Consider the following 21,616-nt stretch of genomic DNA (forward strand, 5'->3'; position numbering starts at 1 on the left):
AAAAGCTTAAGACCACTACTCAAGGGCCAGGGGCCACTGGGAAAGAGGGGGAACTGCAGTAGTTGCCCCAAAATTTGCTAGTAAGGGAACTTTGAGCCTTATTCTTGAAGAGAGGTTTAGTATAAACAACATTAAATCTCTATGTGTTTCTGCCACAAAGATAGGAGGTGGACTTGAAATTTTTAATACTACAGAAGTACTAATTATTGTAATAACATGAAAAATTGCCCTTTGTTTTGTTTCTTTAGACTTGATCACAGTTACTGTCCTGGGTCTTCTACAAAGAATATGCACGTGACAGGAACAACAGACGAGTGAAGTTATACTTCAACTTTTGGACTGAAGAATCAATATTCCAAACTGGGACAAAAACCTCCCTGCTGCACAGTGCATAAAGCTGTTTCTCCATGTCATGATAAATGCTTCGGTACCATTTCACTTGTCTTCATCAGCAACACCACAGTGTTGTTTTCCCAGACACCGTGTCTAACTTTTGCATGCCGCTCACCTAAGCGTTCAGTATAAATCCACCATTTTCAGACAAAAATCAACTACAAGATGAATGTGGATGTTGATATTTTTCTCATAAATCTTAAGAGTTTTATTTAATATATGTAGCAGACATGCTTACTTCCTGTTATTATTATTACATTTTACCCTTTATGGTTAACAAGTATGAGTCCATCTTGTTTCTTCTGGAATCACAACATCTTGACAGCTTTTTCATATATTCCCTCGATACCATCCCAGCCTAGGTTTTATTAGCACCACAGACTGCAGTGTCTCGTTTACAAGATATTGTTGACATTTCGCCTTAGCTTAGTGGTGCCAGTGACAGGATTTTTCAAAGGCTGCTCAAAAAAATTACTTGATACAGTGACAAGTTCACAGATTTGCAAAGCCATATTATCATCATCTGAATTTAACAGTTCAGCAGTAAACAATGGAGAGGTAAATTCTTAGGCTTGAATGCAGCCAGGAAAATACTTGCAATCCCCACATACAACATTAGCGTATCTAATTTTCCTGTCAGCAGAGACTTCTGGCAAGCAGAGCCACCACTTTCCTTTAGTGGTGGACACAGGAGTCACCATGCTTTTGAATCTTCTGTTTCAATCTCACCACATATGGAATATTAAAATCCATTCCCTTATCATGAAAATAATGCTTCCCTCAAGCATCCCATCAGTACAGTGGGTCATTAGTAGAAATCATCTACTAGGCGTGATGAAACGCGGTATTTGAAGTTTGGAGGCTTCAGCACTTTTTCTGATGCTGCAGATACAGTGGAGTTCCAGGCATCCCTAAGAGGTAATCAGTTCCATTTCAAACACTGATTTAGATAAAAACTTATCAGCGACTCCAATAGGCATACTTCTGTTTTTAAAACACATACCACTGTACAGCTCCCGCCAGTATGCACCCAGGCACATAGTTACAAACAATGTCTAAACCATAGTTTTATTAATGTATATTTAATATCTTTATTTTCTTAATCCATCACTTTAGTAGGAACTGACACCAATGTATTGTTTATTCACTTCACACAGAATTGTGCATGGTCCTGTTACTTCTTGAAGACAAAACTGAAGGACAAGTAAAGGAAAGCAAAGTGAACTGTTACTCCTTGCTGTCCAAGAAAAGAGAAAAGTTAGTAGATTAAAATTTCATTTTAGTATTCCAAAAACCTACAATAGGGACAAAGGAAGAATACAAATAAAAAGAGCAATTACTTTTCTTTCTAACTATGCGTCAGGACTCAGGGGACTGCAGCATAAGCTAAATTTTACGAGGAGAATTCTGTCTGCAACTATTACTTTCAGACAAAAATTTGGCAAAGCTTTCAATTAAGGATAACATATAATGAGGACTAATAATTGGTTTGGGCGAAGTGCCTCACCTTTGTCTGCAGTAAACTCTCATCCATTTGGATGTACTTAAAGCACGATTTTGACAAATAACAACTTGAACAAAAACATGCTCCATCACTGGGTGAAAAAAGAATGAAAAGGTGTGAAAGACAGGTGTTTTGAAATCCATAAAGATTAGCATTCACTACACTTTTGCAACTATATTTTATTGCAAATAGACTCCCTCTGCACTGTGTTTTTTACCAGCCACCAAGACTGGGCAAATAGCTGGGGAAAAGCTAATTCCAGGAGAAGAACCAAATCAAGAGTAGTAACAAGCCGCAGTCTGCCTACAGAGAACAAGGCCATAGATGTTGGCTCTAGACAGCTGAGGGAATTAATACAGGAGAAGCGGCTGCTGCACGTAACCTGCAGCCTGTGCTCTTCCAGCCCAACGGGATGAGCTGAGGGATGCATCCGGAACCTTTACAGCTCTGCAGGTGCCATCGTCCCACTTTCCAGGATCTTGTGCTTCTCTATAGCCTCTGCAGCCTCTACGGTTCCCCTCTAATGAACTGTAGGAAACGTGTGGTGGGACTGGCTTGTCAAGTATTCAGCTTGGGCCTAAGCACAAGAGTGATTTAGGCCCTAACTTTGGGCCTAAATCACTCTTGTGGTTTCCACCACAAGATTAGTGATAAGCACAGATACTCATCCCAGTATACGGGAAACCTCCGAAGTGCAAAGTTCTTTAAATGTGGGAGTGGAAATGGACAGATCCAGCTGCGAACCTCTACACACATTTGGATTACTGCCTTAGAAGAAAATGCAGAAGAGAAACACAAGGCCAACTACAAGAATGTGGCATATGCTTGGAATCCAAACAGGAAGATGAGTGCACCTGACCCGGCCTAATTACCAGTTTTTTGACTAAAAGCAAGTCAGAAAGCTAATGGGCAAGGAATCAAACTTGTTCTCAATCTGCACATCAGAGGCCTGGGCATTTTCTACCTAATGTTCATCCAAAACTCACATTGTTTTGACTGGAGGATGAGGTTTCTCATGAGGCAGGTTTGAACCCAGCACTGCACTCATCACATTCCTCCAAATGGTGCCGCTTATGAAACACGAGTCAACGCAGAAACCACCTCAAGGTTAAACCAAAGCCAATGGCGCACTTGGGCATATGAGCACTCACATCACTGTACCTTCCAATATTTAATTTGACTTTGGTACACTAGCCGACTTCAAGAAAAAGGTGTGTGAAACCAAGCATCAAGGGAGTAAAGTTAAACAAGTACTATCACAGTGATTTTGTGTGGGGTAGAAGAGGGAAAGTCAAAACCAAGTGTGAAATGAAGATTTCAGCATTCACCTTGGAAGTTCAAGAGTAGGGAGTTACACGACAAATGTCAATATCCCTGTCAGTATTGGGGCAGGGTGGGGGGAAACAGCAGGACAAGAATTAAACTGCGCTGCAGTTGTGAGATCAGGCATGGTGCCAGGAAAGAAAAGCGTTATGCCAGACCCCCAGTCTATATAACTGATCTTTTAAATGGCTTATTGGCACTGAATTCCGGAAAATTACAGTGATTTACAGAATTGAAAGTCTGACCCACAAGGTACCTCAGCAATAATGTTTCTGGTCGCCTAGTAAGTGACCACAAAACGATAAACCGCTTAAAAACCACCTTGGTTATTTTCATTAGGGCTGGATTAAACTATGCTAGTAAAGTAGGTATCTTACAACAAGAAGAAACAATGTGATATTTAACACATCCGAACCTGACTTAAAGTACAGTTAAAATGTTAAGAACAGGGGCACCTTCCATTGCACAGCAAGTCAGGATGAGCAAATCACATTGTCTAGCATTTTTCAGGCATTCGTTTCGTCTCTTTCAATTATTTTCCTTTTTGCTTTCCCTTACTTCAGAGGTTGCAATTATATATATTTTCACATTCCCTAATAGAAAAAAAAAAAGAAATTAGCTATTTCATGAAGTGTCATATAGGCTGCTTTTGAGTTCTTAGACCTTATCAAACAACTGAATTATGTGCTTCTAACTGTCTCTCTCCTCTTTCTACTTTTACTGCTTTTTTTTTAAACCTTTATATATAATAACAATAGCAAAAATATGCTGGGTTTCATTAACTTTGGTAGAAACCATGAGAAGTTGCACTAAAGATCTTTTAATTTAATTTTTGAATAGAACACACAAAAAAAGGCAAATACAAATTCCTTGCCCTGTTCCCTCTGAGAGGCACATTTGTCTTTTTCCCCCACAAATAAACATGAAGGTACAATTTTCACCATTATATATATATATATTTTTTTTCCACAGCTGACCTGCTTAAAAAGATCAGTAAGAGGTAGCATGTAACATTTGAACAAGTGCATTGGCAGAAGGTATCTGCTGACTGATATGCAAGAATACTTTTCCAAAACCAACCTAGCTTAATCTCTGAAACAGTGCCTTTGCAGGTATTACTGTTTTCATATTTTCCTTTGGAAGATGGTAGATTCAGCAAGAAGTATTTTGTTTTTTTAAAGAAGGTCAGAGTAATGTATTTAACCCATATTCTTTCTCATTTTCTTTATTTATACTAAACAAACTCAGAACTATAAAAGTAAATGTATCTACAAATGCACAAAATCCACCAGGCTCACAGAGCCTTGTGACATTTAATAAATATTAAATTTAAAATCCTGTTACTAGAAGAACATTAGGACTGAATGTGATGGGAGACAGCAGAGTGTAGGTTGTCTGTGCATCCCTGTTTGAGCCAGCTTGAGAATCAGCAGAAAAGCTATCTATTATAACATGTTTGTTTCCCCCCCACCTCTGCCATACTCAGAAGGCACTATTCAATGTCTCTTTGTCCAACCTGTTATCCTATAGCTTATTTAAGGTACACAGTGTGAACTCTGTACCAAATGAAGTACTTGACTCTCTGGAACTCACCACCTTGGTACCCTCACACAGTAACTACAGGGTCAAACTACAAGAACGTCTTTGTTTTACAATTGGGAAAGCAAACAAAAAGTACCAGAAGCATGTAATAACTCTGAATGTTTAACTTAAGACATTGCATAACGCTTTTCAGAGAATGTGCCATCTACGGTTCCTAAACATAGCTGCCACTAGCAGCTTCTGCAAGTGGCCAAAACGCCTGCAGAGCAGATCATCTCCACTCACGCAGCCAGAAAAAAGGAGAGGGCACCTTTTGTACCAAGCTTTTCATAGCAGCCAGAAGATGCCAAGCCTAACGGAAGACTTCCATGGCAGAAGTTACTGTTTTAACCTTTTCTTCACTCAAGTCACAATTTGAATGTTATTTTTCTTCAGCAGTGATCAAAATAGAGATCCCATGTGAAAAATGGCACATTATCATGCCACCAGAGCTAAAACTCCTGCATTCAAGATTAGAAACCTCTTCCATCAGAAAAAATAAATATATATTTGGTGTTTCATCCACGTATTCAGATGTAGCGTTTGCTAGAAGGCAAAGAAAAAATATTTAATACAGAAAATGCTTTACTACACTATGCTTGTAATAGCATAGCCTCACAAGAGGTGGAATTCCTAAATTTCCACAAAGCACCCTAATACTGCTTTCTTCTTTCTAGTACAGACCACAAAGCCAACCTACATCACTGAAATGTAAAACAGAGCAGGAACTGCTGGCTAACTTCATGGAGGGATGTGCAGCTATGAATTCACTGGCGCGCAGTCATGGTGGTGTGATAATACATGTTGAAAAACCCAGCTGCTAATTTCTCACTTTCAACTTTTTTTATAAAGTATAAAGGGCACAGTGCTTGAAATGGGATGGGATATATCATTGTTTCACTAGAACATCTCAAAATATCTAGTAGAGGTATCAGAAGGATTTCTTGAACTGATTACTACATGAACATATATAGGGAACCTCTCTCTCCAACATTTCAGTCATTACAAATGACAACATTTTTGCTTATAAAGCTTTTGCTTATTACTTAAGCAAAACGCTGTTGCTGATTGCTCTGGTTTTTGAGGTCATAAAAGTGTAACCCTTCTTTGGAAATCTACTATGTATTAAACAGGCAAGTCTGATGCCATTAAGCTCCTGAAAAAGGCTCAACATTCCCATAAGTCATATAGGTGGTTTGCAGAGCTAGCAAACTGCTTTCTTAAGGGGTCACGAAAGCCTGCCTATATCTTACTCATCGCTTCCTCAATTAAATTAATTCTCTGCACCCATAGCCTCATCCATCACTTCAGTTAAGGCTTTATACTCAAATGGTGATTAGATTTGCCAACTCAGCATCGCTGTAATTACCTCTCAAAGCAATGTGCTGTTTCATCAATTCCATTTGAACATTACTTGTCCTAAGAAGAAATCCAACAATTACCAGTCTTTCTAGAGTCATTAACATTCTTGTGTGTCTATGCTTTCTGAATTTCATTTTAACAACCTTTACATGAAAAAGGGGGGGAAAAAAGTTGGTATTAATAAGACATCATGAATTACCCAAATACTAAGAAATTGCCTACATGAGTGTTAGAAACAATTAATGTAAGAACGTGAGACACCAAATACATTAACAGTGTATAGAATATGCTAATAGGACAAAATACTTCAAGAGATATTCATCATAAGCAGTAATATTATGCCAGTAATTTGATGATACCTGAAATTCATAAAGAAAAGCAATTAAGTTGTATCATTAGAATGCTTATTCTTAATACTTACTCCCCCAAATGAATTTAGTTTCTCTAAATTTAGGGATTGACAATCGTAGTGCAAAGTTCACCTATTTCAACCACTGATGTTAATCTACACTGAAGGCAAACTTGGGGCCAAAGGCAATTAAAAATAAGCATGTTTTTAATTCCTTATATTCATGTTAGAGCACTGACTTACAATTAGGAACAATTTCTATTAGGACAGCTGAGGAGGCCACTGCCTCTGGCTGCATCCCTCCCTGCTCCTGTCTCACAGATGACTGAGCTCACCACGAAAAAGATCCTGCACCACTGCAATAGGCACGTCACTGCTGCCATGAGGTTCAGTTTCTTTAACTTTGCAGGGGTACAAACCGCCTGCAGCTCAGTCAGCACAGATGGAAAAAAGGAAATCTTTTTTTATCCATCCAAAAGCAAGTCATTTCCTGCTTTTAAGTCAGAACCTGCAGTCCAGACCCTTTGTTAGCTTCAGTCTGGTTTAGTTTTACTAGCACCTGGGGAGTGGAGGTGGTGGTGATTTTTTTATTTTTTTAAATAATCACGTAGGAGATTTCCACTGGAGGATTTCTCACTGACATTTTAGAAACTGACTTTCCAATTTAATGAAAAAGCTTACATCAAAGAGAATTCATTGTTGTTTGTTTTAATGTGATTAATAAGATGGCTTGAAAATAGATGAATACTCAACCGAGACAAAATGAATGTTAATTTTCTTTTTCCTCCAGTGACTGTGTTTCAAATGAAGAATTTAGCTTCGGTACCTTCCTTTTTCTTGATCAATACCATTTTTTTCAGCTTCAGAATAGCAAAAGCTTCAGGATGCCAGCTATCCTATTTCTACATTCTTAAGACAAATCTTCTGGGCTCAGAGCTGGCCCCAGTTAAGCTACTGATTTTTGACTAGATGTTGCAGGACAATGTTAACAGTAAAAATGACGGGAGAGGAGGAGGAAAGAATAGACAAGACCCAAAATGCCATGACACGCTAGCCATGTATATGAGTGAACTGGTAGAAATCAAGAAGGACATCGAGGTGCTCAAGCGAGTACAGAGAAGGGCAACGAAGCTGGTGAGGGGTCTGGAGAACAAGTCTTATGAGGAGCGGCTGAGGGAGCTGGGGGTGTTCAGCCTGGAGAAGAGGAGGCTCAGGGGCAACCTTATCGCTCTCTACAGGCACCTTAAAGGAGGCTGTAGCAAGGTGGGGGTTGGTCTATTCTCCCACGTGCCTGGTGACAGGACGAGGGGGAATGGGCTAAAGTTGTGCCAGGGGAGGTTTAGGTTGGATATTAGGAAGAACATCTTTACTAAAAGGGTTGTTAGGCATTGGAATGGGCTGCCCAGGGAGGTGGTTGAGTCACCGTCCCTGGAGGTCTTTAAAAGACGTTTAGACGTAGAGCTTAGTGATATGGTTTAGTGGAGGACTTGTTAGTGTTAGGTCAGAGGTTGGACTAGATGATCTTGGAGGTCTCTTCCAACCTAGATGATTCTGTGATTCAGTAAGGATCTCAGGGAATGTCAGTCTCAAAGTACTCGTATTTCTCTGTCAGCGGTTCTCCACAGCCAGCTAGAAGGCCGGGCCTGCCTTCTCCTCAGGCCTGCAGCACTCCCTGATCTCATGAGGATGCTGATGCTCCAGCTCCTGTGCCATTGTTGCTACAGGGGTACCATCGTGCATAGAAGCTGGCATTGCTGTGGAAACATTTAGGGGAAGGACATCTGGCCGCTGGCTGCCAGCACAAAACACTGCCCACGGCCCATCCACCAAGGCTCTCCAGGGAAGCAGCACAGAAACCTCTCTCTGAAATGGGAGGAAGCAATGTGTGTCAACACCACCACTTGCACCTTCCAGTTTTGTCAAACGAGCTTTTCTCCATGTTGGAGCTGTGTTTGTTTCTTCCAGCTTTAGTTCAAATGCCAAAGAGAGTGAAGTACTGGCAGGATTTGTAGATAAGGAATATTAAAAAAAAGTAACCAAGATCTCCCTCATTAACTAATACGCAAAGAGCAGAAATACGTCCCTGTTAAACAATCCCTCGAAAGGTTCGTCTTTCCTGCTGTATTTCTGAAAGCATTTTCCGGATGGATGGATGGATAGATGGATGGATGGATGGATCTGCGTGTATGTGAAGAGATGAGCAGGAGAAACAAGGGTGAGGAGGACAAAGGGAGATGTAAAGGGGAGAAAAGGGACAAGAGGATTTCATGTTTTGGATAGTCCTTGTAGACGAACAGCCCAAGTACAGAGAACAGTAAAGAGCAGCCAGACCATCTGCAGCTCCATATCACAACTAAAACATCGGCTGCTACATGGCTCTGGCTTGTATGAAATCTCCCACTGCTCCGTGATGCTACGAGACCCAGACAAAGGGAGTTAAGCAGGAGCTAGTCAGAGTTACACTTACAAAAGGGAAGACAATTTTCCCATTATAGCAACGGCAAAAGCCCATAAAATTGACTTTAAAAATTACTATACTGACTCTTGTATACTCATCACCTTTTACCTATTAAATTTGCTTGCTATGTGTCACTGTTTAGACTCGGGAATTTTTCATAAATATTTCCGCAGGCAGACATCCAAATTGCTTGTCTGGCCTGCCTAATTTATGTCAAGTCAGCAGCGTAACATACCACGAGGACTTAGTGTGTTACTGCATCAGGTCAGGGCACTTTATGACTGTGGCCAATTTAAATGCACCTTGTGACAGTCTGATTTGATGACAACACTCCAGAGAATTTCGATTGTAGCTCATTTGATGTTCAGGTTAACTTGCAGGCATTTAAGAAGGGAAGACAGTAGGTAAAACATGTATTGACATCTTTGTACAACTTGTGTCATAAACACATAAAAAGAGCAAGAAAGTGAAAGAAACGAAATGTACAGTTCCTCCGTGTCAAATGAGAATCCTTGTAAAATTATTCAGCAAAGCAATTTTGTCAGCCCCTGTGACTCCTCTTCCCCAAATGCTCTAACAAAACTGACAATTAAAAGCATAGGGTCTCACCTGGAAACAATTCAGTGTAACAGCCACACATACTATTCTGCTTTCACCATTAGGAAAAAAAAAGGCTGGTTTTAAAAGCCTTTCAGGATTTCTTGGATTATGGTTGAAGGAGGCAATTAAGAAAAGTCAGTTTTTCCAGATGCCTACCACTGACAGGGAGAAAAAAAGGTTCTTTAAGAAATTAAAAAAAATTATATAGTGTTTTAACAACTACTTTTGCAGCATCCAGGAGATGACCACTCACCCTTAAGGTCAGTCTGTTACAGTCTTGCAAAACCAGAGTACGACGTGACCACCATGTTATATAGCACAAATTTTTATTTGGGTCACAAATAAAAAAAAATATTCACAGATGTCTGATTTTCAGCATGAAGTGGACTACAACCCCTTTGGATTATTTATTTTAGTTTTAAAAATCTACTCTATTAACTATCCTAAGGGCAGGTATGAACAAACCATACAACTCTGCCTGGCAGAAGTTTATGAGATATTGTAAACCTAGCCCTTATAATACACACTAATCCCTACAACACGACATTTAGAACACTACCCAAACCATTAAATCAGGCTGAACATACATTAAATACACTGAACAGACGAAGTTAATTTGGCCCAACCTGCCAAGGAAAAAACAATGAGAAAATTAAATCCTGTATTTTGGACCTTGAAAATAAATTCAGATAGTCTAGAAAAACAAGGCCTAACTGAAGTTAAGGAACTATCTTGTGCTTCTGAGCCATGGGACTAATATCCTAAGGAAAAGCTTTCTACACACCCCTCAACAGTGAGCCACGCTGTGTCTCAGTTTCCCTGATTTAACAGAGAGATAAATGACACCGACCTCTTTTCCAGGTGGGAAGGAAAGCCTGGGAGGTCTCATATGTAGTGATGAGAAGGGGCATGTCTGAGACAGATGCAGACGGAAAACCTGGAAGTTTTTAGCTCGACACCCACTCCTGAAGATGTTCGGCCTTACATCAAGGATGCCAAAGCTCCTAACAAGTGTCCAGGTATGGGCAGGAGGCCATGAGGCTGCGCTGTGTCTCAAGGGCAGCCAGAGCTTTTAGATCATTTGACTGAATTGTAGCTATAAATGGAGATCTCTGCAGCTTTACTGAAAGTCAGCACCTGCATCTGGCTGTCCCTCAGGCAGTCTTCAAGGTAAGTTTTAATTAAAGGTGTGGATAACAGCAAGGAACGCCACCACTGAAAACACTTGCGACCTCTTAGTCAGAGTTGCACGCTATTTCAGGACAAGCACGATGTGACATCATTGCAAAAGCACGGGTGGATCCTGCCTTTTGGCCTCACAAACTGGAAGGGGGTACGCCACATCCTTCAGAGCAGCACACCCTCCCTCCTTTCCCAAGCACTTCCAACAAGCAACGTCACGAGGCAAGCCATGTCCTTTCCCACTGAGGTGCAGCGTGGTCAGAGGTGGGGTGGGAGGAACCTGTGACAACGCGGCAGCACAAAATGCCTCCACAAACTCTGATGGCACGGGTCACAAACTGAGGAGCGAGAACCGTGCAGTCCTGCAGCCAGGGTGACAGCAACAGGGTGGTTTCTGCCCCAGTGGGAGGCGTGGGCCATGCTGTGGCTGGACCACCTGCTGACTCTCAACACTGAAGACACCAAAACACTCATGGCAAAAGCATCCACAAAGCCCTTGTATGACAGAACCCAACCACACAGGCAGATCTTAAGGGAACAACAACAGAAAGGTAAACTGGAAGAAAGAGCTACTACTGAAGTACTCATGTAGTACTGGCAACTGAGTTCTAGCCTGAAATCCTGACTTTTGGGTAGAAATGGAAAAATAAATCAGCCCAGTAAGAGCTGCTTCAGAAATGCTGTGGCACGCCAGCCACAAACCCAGGGCAAAGTGGAAGGCTTTGGGATGAAACAAACATTGTCAATGTAAGATCACCCATTTAAAATTAAAAATATAAACTTCAGTAAACACTTCAAACAGAGTTGCTTTAATAGCATAAAATACTGGGAATTTAGCACTGGAAAACTGGAAAATAGCCCCCTGCTTTTCACTTCCTTCCTCCCTCACAATCATCTTAGGCCAAAGGCATATATATATAGACACACACACACAAACATATGTTTATATATGTATGGCTATATATATAAGTATACAAAAATACACACAAAAAATTTGAACTACCACCTACTGCTGCATGAGATTTATTTTTTTTTTAATGACTAAATTTCAAGAGGATTTCTGGCTCCAATACACACAGATTGAATGCAGCTAGGAAGCTGAAGAGGCAGCAAGAAATATGAGTGAGTCAGTGTAAGACAACTACAAATTGCTTGGCTCTTCATCTGCAGTTGAAGTGCCCCGTAAAAGGATCCTGTCATTTTCTTTTTGCATGCATGTCTATGGGAGGGGAAGAAAAAAGAAAAAAAAGGGGGAAAAAAGCAGTAGTTACTTGGAATTTCAGAAATTGATTCAAATGCAATTCCAGTTCCTATTCATGGAGCATACCAAATTCTGAAGTTATTCTTGAACTACTTTCTTCACAGATTAAACTGCTTCAAGAGGAACAAAACAGACTAGAATAGTAAAGTAAATATTCAGTGACAAACATGAAAAAAACAGAAATAAACGCTCTTTTAACCAAAATTTTTATATACACCCTTGTGTGCTCTTCTATTTAAAATATTTTAAGGAATCTTTGAGCAGATACAAGAAAAATTACATATATATATAACTGTATATGTTATATAGATAAGTAAACCAGGTAATAGATAAGAGATCTCATATAAGATAGATCTATTTTATATATTTCTGTATCTGTCGTATATTATATATATGAGGGAAAAAGCAAGTGGGTATGAAGTCTGCACTCACTTCTTACTCTAAGAGAACATTTTCCAATCAAAGATTAAACAAAACACAGGGAGCTGACAGGGCAACAGTACAAAGGTTGGTTTACAAATCCCAACAAATGTTATAAATTGCAACATTTTGACAACTGTTGGAAATCAGTCAGAAAAAACCCTGAACATGTCAAGACAGAAGACACAATGTTGCCTTATGTAGGTTTCTTAATCCAACAGCCCAGACGATTTACTCAGTGAGACAAAACTAGAAACAATAATTTTAATAAATTTAACTCATTCTGTTTTTCATGAAGAACCCTTCCCTGCCATACAAACTAATGCCTTCTCAGGGAAGATTTAGATGCCCACATGAAGTGGTTCCTAACTTTTCGTTGTCTTCATGTCTTCTCTTTATACCTAATTACGGAAATTCAATTTCTGTCCTTCATCTCTACACTGTTCCTAAACTTGTTTTCATCTGGGTTATTAAAAAAGTCCAAACTCACACAATGCAGACCTATTAACTTTCTGCATTATTCACTTCATTTGGTCCCAGTTTATTTCCATGCTTCTCCTTGAAAATGCTTGTAATCTGTCTCAAATTTTCGATTTTGTATCACTATTTGCAAAAGACACAGTATCATCACCTAAGAAGTGGTTCCTTTTCTTTTTAGCACAGTATGAAGTGATCAAAGTCTACGGAGCACAAATAAAATTTGAACGTAGACCTTGATTTTATGAAGAAAACCATCTTGAAGTAGTCGTTTGAATTCAGTTGCAAGGACATAAAATTGCTCATTGCTCTCACAGCTGCTGCCTAAGGCACTCAATTGAGTGATATGAAAAGGTCTTGACAGGACTGGACCGCTCAATCACAACAGTCACAACCCACATTTGGCTCAAAATTAGCCTGTGTGCGCAGGAGATGCTAAGGGGTAAAGATGAGCATGCTATAGCCAAGTCCTTTTCCTGCCTACGGCTGTCTTGCAAAGGAAACCTCTCCACTCCATCTAGCTGTAGCATACTAATTAGTCTTATTGTCAAAGGCTAGACATTAAAACAGATTTTCTTTTGTGTCACACTTAGCAATAGCAGAAAAATATTCTTATGGTAGTAAAGACACATAGGTAACACCTAGAATAAATGAAAGCATTTCGAACTCTCCAACATTTGTCAAATGAGTATCTGCTGCAGTGCCTCCAGACTCCACATGAAGCACCTTAGAGAACAGTATTTGTCATTTAGAAGTCAAGAAATTATGTAATTAAGCACTTTTGTTATAAATGCAGCAATACTTCTCACTGAAAAAAAAAAAGATGAAGACGTAGAAAGTGCAAAAACTGTATTAGCAATAAGGTTTTATGTAGGGGGAGGGGGGAAGAAGGGAAGGAGGGAGGGAGGGAACACATGGCTTTTAACCATTCTAGCTGGAATTTCACTTACAAGCAGGACTCTCCCTTCAACACTGAGGTCTTTCAGACAGATTTTTGGCATCTCTAGTAAGATGATAATAACAAGTTGAAGGGGAAAAAGCCACTCTTACCTTCCATCTGCATAGTCTGCATCTGCGCCTCCCCACCAGACATCTGAATCGTCATCTTCAGCATCAGCTGAGTCAAGATTGTCACTTTCCTCTGCTAATGGGCAGCAAACGAACTCCACGCCACGAAACTTGTCAATTCCACAGGGCAGCAGCATGCCATAGTCATGCAGATTCATACTCTTCTCACTACAGGACTACAGAAATTAAAATTAAAAAAAAAAAACAAAAAAACAAACAAAAAAAAACATCTTAGTGATGGAGGAAGCTGGAAAAAATGTGACAGACCTCAAGAAAATGTAAGGGACCACGTACAGCCTTAGGAGGTTGAACCTGGTGAACTGCATGATTTCTGAATTTTGAAACATGACTTAGTGTGGTCACCTGTGCATTCACTACCTGCACTCTACGTAGCTCCCTGTCTGTCTGCATGACCATGGGAAGAAAGCAGCTCTTCCTTCCCCTGCCATTTAGTCTTTGCCTTTATGAAAAGACTCGTTTCCTCCCACATACTTGGTGACTCCATATGCTCTTACTCAAAATCTTCACAGGATCTGCCTCAAAACCAGAAGACCCTAAGGCAGAACAATTATTTGTCTTCCTGAGGTGTTAATGCTATTAAACAGCTCATTGTGAGACAGATCAACACTTAAAATTAGAATTTGCATACATGAAGGCTGGTGCCTTAAACACTATTTTTAAGAGGGCAACAGGATTGCATCCAGGCAGATTATGAATATCTCCAGAGAAGGAGACTCCACATCCTCTCTGGGAAACCTGTTTCAGTACTCTGTCACCCTCTCAGTAAAGAAGATTTTCCTCGTATTCTGCTGGAACTTCCTGTGTTTCAGTTTGTGCCCGTTGCCTCTCTGGGCACCACCGACAAGAGTCTGGCCCCATTGTCTTGATGCCCTCCCTCAAGACATTTTATATACATTGATAAGATCCCCTCTCAGCCTTCAAATCTTCTCAGGGCTAAACAGGCCCAGCTCTTTCACCCTTTCCTCAAAACAAGAGCTGTTCCAGTCCCCTAAATGTCTTTGTAGCTCTCTGCTGGACTTGCTCCAGTAGTTCTAGGTCCCTCTTGTACTGGGGAGCCCAGAACTGGAAACGACACTCCAGGTGTGGCCTCACCAGGGCACAGTAGAGGGGAGGATCACCTCCCTCGACCTGCTGGCAACCCTCTTCTGAATGCACGCCAGAATACTGTTGGCCTTCTTGACCACAAGGGCACACTGCTGGCTCATGGAATAGTGGATACAGTTCTAAAAGGCGGCAGGAAATTTTAAGACAGATTAACGTACCTCTTTAGCAACAGTATGCCAGTGCAGGTGAGTTTCACACACATCCATCCTTTCCTGGTGAAGGAACTTGCACTTATCTGGTACCAGAAGGGCATCACTCACAAACTCGCCCACTGAAAGAAAAAGAAGAAAGAAAAAAAAGGTCATTATTTTGCTTCCAGAGCAGTGCAGTTTCTGAATGGTGCTTTCCATTTCCACAATGCTCAAGCTTTTGATTTGAAAGTAGCTCCTGTCTTTGATGCCAGAGATGTTTTAGATTATGAAAGCATTAGTCTAGCATAATACAGCAACTTCTACGTGTCCTGTGTGAAATGTGCTAGACCCACTGAAGACGCATGTGGTGCAGCGTGAAGGCAGGAGATGGTGGGATCCAGCTTCTGGGAGGGGAGTGCAGGGAGCTAGGAGGGATGACTACGTTCCACTTTCACCTCTGTGGAGTGGTAGGGAAGGGGTCTGAAGTGCTTTGAAATACTAACAGCTTTTCCAGTCCAAATAAATCTGACATTAACACATTGTTTCAAGTGATTCTAGAGCATTTCTACTGAACTACAGCACTAACTGTCCACTCTGTTATTTTTGTTGATGCAGCTTCTCTCTTTATTGCAACCTCATTTCATCAGCCAGATGAATTCAGGTTAGCCAAGAAGGCCAGTGGAGCTCAGAAGCCAGGGAACATGATGGCTCATGGATTGGCCTGCCTATCCGATCAGACTGAAGTGGGAAAAGAGGCCCTTTATCATGGACAGAACCGAGCAAAGAAACTGTGGTACCTTTAGCAGCAGGACACGCTGCTGAAGTACATAATGCTCACAGCTTCGGTACTTATGGTTAAAAAGAAACCCAGCTAATAAACAACACGATTTATTAGACTAACATAACTAATCCTATACAAGTCTGGCATTGCTATTAAATAACCCAACCCTCCTGAAAAATATTTTGAAAGGAAAAATTAGGGAATGCTTTCAAGAAGTTGATATACTGAGCAGCCCCCGCATTGTGAAAAGCGCATGACTCAGCTGGCAAAAATTATCAGCTCCCCGAAGCACGATTGTCTGCAAGCTCCAAAAAACTACAGTACGTTTTAAATGCCCAAACCAAGATGGCCCAGTGGCTGCCCAGCTACAATAATGAGTTAATGAATCGGAAGGAGATTGAGTGCAAGTTTTCTGTTCGGTAGAGGGTCATCTCGGGGAGCTGATGAAACAGCCCTTGAGGCTTACAATTACAAAGTCTGTTTTAAAAATAATCAACGCCCTGTGCACTGGGGGAAAGCACAGTTCAGCAAGTATATGTATATAGCTTTGCTAATCACCCACATGTATATTTCACACAGAGTTCCCTGTTCTACTTCAGTGCTTTTGATCTCAGGTCTTTAAAAGCCAGTTGGTTAATTTACCAGGAAAAAAGAACTTTATTACCTTTACCGTTGTGGAACGTACTCAATGGCTTGCCAATTATTAACAGAAATGCTTTCTAGAGGAGTCTAGAATCAACTTGTTAAAACACTTTCTGATAATCCGAAATACAAAATCTGCAGCTTCAGTTAAAAAAATCTCTGCTGAAGGGGTATCCAACCTAAATCCTGCACTGGCATTTGAATAAATTTACACGTTGTTTTTAGCTGCAGTCATCGCTGTGGGGGACTATCCTGCCACACCCCCAAAATGACTCAATTCACAGGGAAGGGCTAGTGCTTCCATTTAGCCAAGTGCCTAAGCATTAAGCAAGCACATGGGTATTTTGCTCACAGAGTACGTCTGCTTTGCTCTCGTAGGATATAACCCTTCATGGAGAACTGCACTTACACAGTGCCGGCTGTTCACGCATGCGAAACATTCAGAGCAGTCTTAACGTTTCTACAAAATGATAAAAATCCTGTAAAATTGGCAAATATCATGAAGTTCATTTTACTACAGCAAAATGGATGAGACTTTAGAAGCTATGCTTCTCATAATCCCTTCACTTTAACATCCTATAGCATTGTCAGAACATTGTCAGTGCAAAGCTAGAAGCCAATTAATAGTATATAGCTCATTGCTCAAAAAGAAAATAATCATAGAATCACAGAATGGTTTGGTTTGGAAAGGACCTTAAAGACCATCTGGTTCCAAACCCCCTGCCATGGGCAGGGACACCTCCCACCAGACCAGATTGCCCAAAGCCCCATCCAGCCTGGCCTTGAACACCTCCAGGGTTTCGGCATCCACGGCTTCTCTGGGAAGAAGCCTACATCATGGGCAGAATTAGCAGAAGCCTACGTTATCGGCAGAATTAGCCTACACCATTTCAGCAAAAGTAACAAACACTGATGTATCACTGAGTTGCACACCTCAAAAATAGGGTGGAAAGCTGTACATCAGAAGTTCTGTGCGGCGTCACTAACAAACACTGTCTGACAACATGCAATTTTAAGAAGTGTGATTTATTTAACATATATTAATAAACTAAAGAAGTATTAGACATTTTGACATAACTCAAACTACATCTGCTTTCTAAAATCAGATCCCTTGAAAACAAGGTAACCACATCCTCATGGTAACCCAAATTCTCACTTCAAGTGAGGCTCCATTTTGCAACCAATTGCTGGGTATCACAGAGATAAACGATTCATTGGAACAAGCCCCTCTGGTTTTCAGAAGCAGCTGGGGAGAAGGGCAGTTGTTTAAACGTAAGACTCCATTATATAGAATTGCAATAAATTATTTAGACTTACTTTGAGTAGCTTGGGAATTAACAATCACTTGCAACTTCACATGTGATTCCTATTGCCCTCAGTTAATTATTTTTTTATTGCAAATAAAATTAATTTCTGCCCATTATTTTTACACACAAAGATTACGCCTGGCAACTTTTTTCATCCCTTTTCTTACAATCATTTTCAGTAATAAACCGAAGTATAAATGCAAGGCTTTGCATTTTTGTTCTAGGTGGGTGGGGGTTTTTTGTTTGCTTGTTTTAATAAATCCCTGCTCAAGTGACAGTTTGATGAACTGAATTAAGTTCAGTTGGCAACTGAAACAATTATTTGCCTGGGCTAGTCTAAGAGAAACACAGGTGCACTGGAAATAGCACTTTAAATGCATTTGGCTTGTGGACAAGCTTCTTTTCTACTTGTATTACTCCAGTACACATTTAACTTTCAGTGCTGCTGAATCATAAGCCTTTGGGGCCTGTTTGCTTTTTTGAACAAGTCACCCACAGACTACTCAGGGGAAATAAACACATGAAGAGCAAGCAATCCTGTGCCTCTTAAGAGAGAGGGCCAATGTCAATGAGTTCTAAAAATACAGGGAAAAAATGTAATACCTCTGTGCCCTCCTGCTGCTTCAAAACCAAGTGAAATCGCCATTCATAACTACATCAAGCACAAAAGCACACAAAAAAATCCTAAGACAAATGCTTGTCTCTTCCTCTCACAAGAGAACACCAGTAGGAAGGGGTAACAGCAGCACAAGCCACGACCAAGCTGTTTCGGGACCTTCACATTTTGTTGACTGATGGAGCATCCCAGCCCCACACTGGTTTTCATTTCCATCGTCACGTTCTGGGATCATAACAGATAACTGCAAAATCAGGTTTCCTGCCGACATGGCCCTGCACCGACAGCAGGCTGTCCTCGGTACCCTGCAGCCTGCGAGGCTGCCGTGGGGCGAGCATTTCCCCAGGCAGCAGCAATGCCACGAGCCCTCCCGGCCCCGCTGTCCTCTCGGGTGTCCCCTCATCCCCACCCGCCCCTCATCCCACAGGCAGCTGCCGGGAGGGCAAGCCATGGCTGGGCCAGGGGCAGAAGGGCTGGCAAGATTTATGTTTGAATCCCTACCACGAAGGAGTGGTATTACCACCACTGCTGGCACACTACTAAGGTTGGGCTTGCATTTACCTGTGTTTATTTTTTTACTTATTTATTTTCCCCATTTGTCTTTTTCAAGGTCTCCTGTATTTTGATTCCAGCCCTACACCTGCGACCTGCTGAGGTAGCTGTAATAATAAAACATGATGGCACAATTTGTCTTTTGATGAGTTCGTAAATCATGGAGCTCCCTCAACGTAATCCAAGAGGCAAGTTTAAGAAGCACTTGTTCTGCAGTAGGTGTTTGCCCGTTCTCAGAGGGAAGGTCTGAACAGAACCAGGCGGCTTTGCCTTCCGAGTCCCTGACCCTCCTGGAGCAAACAGCCCTCACGGGGAGTTCTGGGACAACATCAAGTTACCACATTGAAAACAAACGAGTAAAAAAAGCTCACAAAAAACCTTGCACCTACAATTCATTCAGCCAAGGGCTCTTTTGAGACTAAGCTGCTTGCTCCCAACTCAAACCTATGCCTCTTACCAGCTACGTGTAAGTCCCTGTGTTCACTGCCTACACTTAGGAGCTGAATGTCCCTGCAAGACAGACCACACCAATGTAGTAAGTCACAGCTTAATTTCATTTCACAACTCTCACTTCATTAATCCCTTTCCCAATGCCCAATTCTCCATTACTTTTGCAGCAGACTTCTTCATGCTGCCACATCCTGGTGTATCCCCGCAGGCTGGCAGCTCACGTTTTTCAAAGACAGCTTTGCCACAGACTACAGATCGCAGTCACAGGTTACAATGCCACATTTTACTACCGAATAATTTCCGTTCAGCCAGGCATGCTCTATTCTCTGAAAACCACTCTTGGAACAACAACAGATTTTGTGCTGCAAGACCTAAAGTTATGGTTCAGAAATACAGTTTTCAATGCTGCAAAGACTGAGAACATTAAGATTCAAATTCTAATAAAAGAATTAGAATTATAGTGAAGGCCTCTGATCACAGCCTTTTAAATCTTCTTTACAACGAAAAAGTCTCAGCAAGTGAGCACGCTCTTAAGACCATGATTGCCCTATCTGTTTAAATGGCAGATATGATATAATAAATATATATCTCAAAATATACTCAGAATAACTCAAAATAAAAATACCACATTCTGTGTGAGACATGGCCCTGATCAGCAAATTTTCCATCCACTGCATGAAACAGATGGGATGTAAGGATCCATCCAACACTGCACAAAGGGAGCAAAGATAAGATGAGCAAGGTAATGAAACCAAACCTTATGATGAAACCAAACACCTGTTAGCAGATGGTTGGTATCTCAACCGAAAAATAAGTATGTTCAAATTATGTTCAGAGGAGTACTTTCAAACAAAGCTTGTGCTAAATTTTGCATGAGAATGCACTGCAAATGATGATGCTCCAGGACTCATGGCTTCATTTGTAGTGTCACCAATGAGAACAAAACCTTGCTGAAGTGAATTAACTTATAAGTGTAAGTGCCTGAGCCTACACAGTTGAGAACTTGGGGCGAAACGTGTCCTCTTGCTATGCTTTCACATGGATTATACCAAGCAGTCGCATGCCAGGACACCCGCAGCAAGCAGCAGAGCCACCCCTGCCCATCCCACCCCCAAGGGCTCTTATAGGTGCAGCAGCTCAGCTTTCAGCACACCCTTTGCTGCCTCTTGTGCCCACCCTGGGTATGTTGGGTACATTTATTTAAGCATCCGTGTCACTTCAGGTGCCTCTATTACAGGAAATGACGGAAAGCACCAAATGTGAAGTGCTACTTACAGGATGGTTTACTTCAAAAATGCATCTTGTTTTTCAGCTAAATGATTTAGCAAGTACAATTTTTTAGAAATGTACTGAACAGGTCCCAGTGTTCAAGATTTCAGAGCCAGCACCCACAGATGAAGAGGGAGAGGCTGGTCTGATCTGGGGGGGGTGATGCTGTGCCCCATCCCTGGGGACGATGCCAGCCTTGGTCCATGGTGCAGCTTTCCTCTCACTCTGGCATGAACTGCATACAGCCAGACTGTTAAAGACCTTCAGCCTGGCTTAAATGATTTTAACAGCCCATAGTAAACCAGGGCTTCAGAGATTTCTTCAATTTCAAATTTAATTTAAAATGGAAGTGAAAAAGAAGCAGTGTTTAGGAAGTATGTAAAAACCCAGGCGTAAGTATCTGAAAGATAATTTCAACCTATGCTTTTACTACCAATATTAATACCCACACCCAGTGTGGCATCAAATACCACCCTACTCTATTTCCTTCCCCAGTAACTTGTAAACATTTAGAGCAGCATCAACCAGGGCTGAAAACACAGGACAGCCACCACCAAAGGACAGGCTGTGAAGGAGCTGGCACGCAACTGTGCATACACAGCAACAAATACACCCTGCACCAGTAACTCAAGCACACCACCTTTGCTACTGGCAACATTTGTCCACTTACTGGGGTACAAAAGGAAAGGATTTCTGATGAACAAAGCTCTTTTATGAGAGGAGAAACTTACCAGTTGTTGTATCTGTACTACACCTTAGTGTTTC

At 41.2% G+C, this 21,616-nt stretch overlaps 1 protein-coding gene across 4 annotated transcripts in view; it reads right to left on the reverse strand.

Annotated features, from left to right (window-relative positions):
- APP (amyloid beta precursor protein) overlaps positions 1-21,616 on the reverse strand; it is a 222,842-nt gene that overhangs the window by 106,123 nt on the left and 95,103 nt on the right. For all 4 annotated transcript variants that reach the window (XM_066977765.1, XM_066977760.1, XM_066977753.1 and 1 more), the window contains exons 4-5: positions 15,262-15,374; positions 13,961-14,154 (exon numbers count right to left, since the gene is read on the reverse strand). In XM_066977765.1, the coding sequence (XP_066833866.1) occupies positions 13,961-14,154; positions 15,262-15,374 (307 nt within the window). The remainder of the gene's footprint in view (positions 1-13,960; positions 14,155-15,261; positions 15,375-21,616) is intronic.

This window comes from Anser cygnoides, chromosome 1 (genome assembly GCF_040182565.1).
Source record: "Anser cygnoides isolate HZ-2024a breed goose chromosome 1, Taihu_goose_T2T_genome, whole genome shotgun sequence".
In the NCBI taxonomy this organism is placed as follows: domain Eukaryota; kingdom Metazoa; phylum Chordata; class Aves; order Anseriformes; family Anatidae; genus Anser; species Anser cygnoides.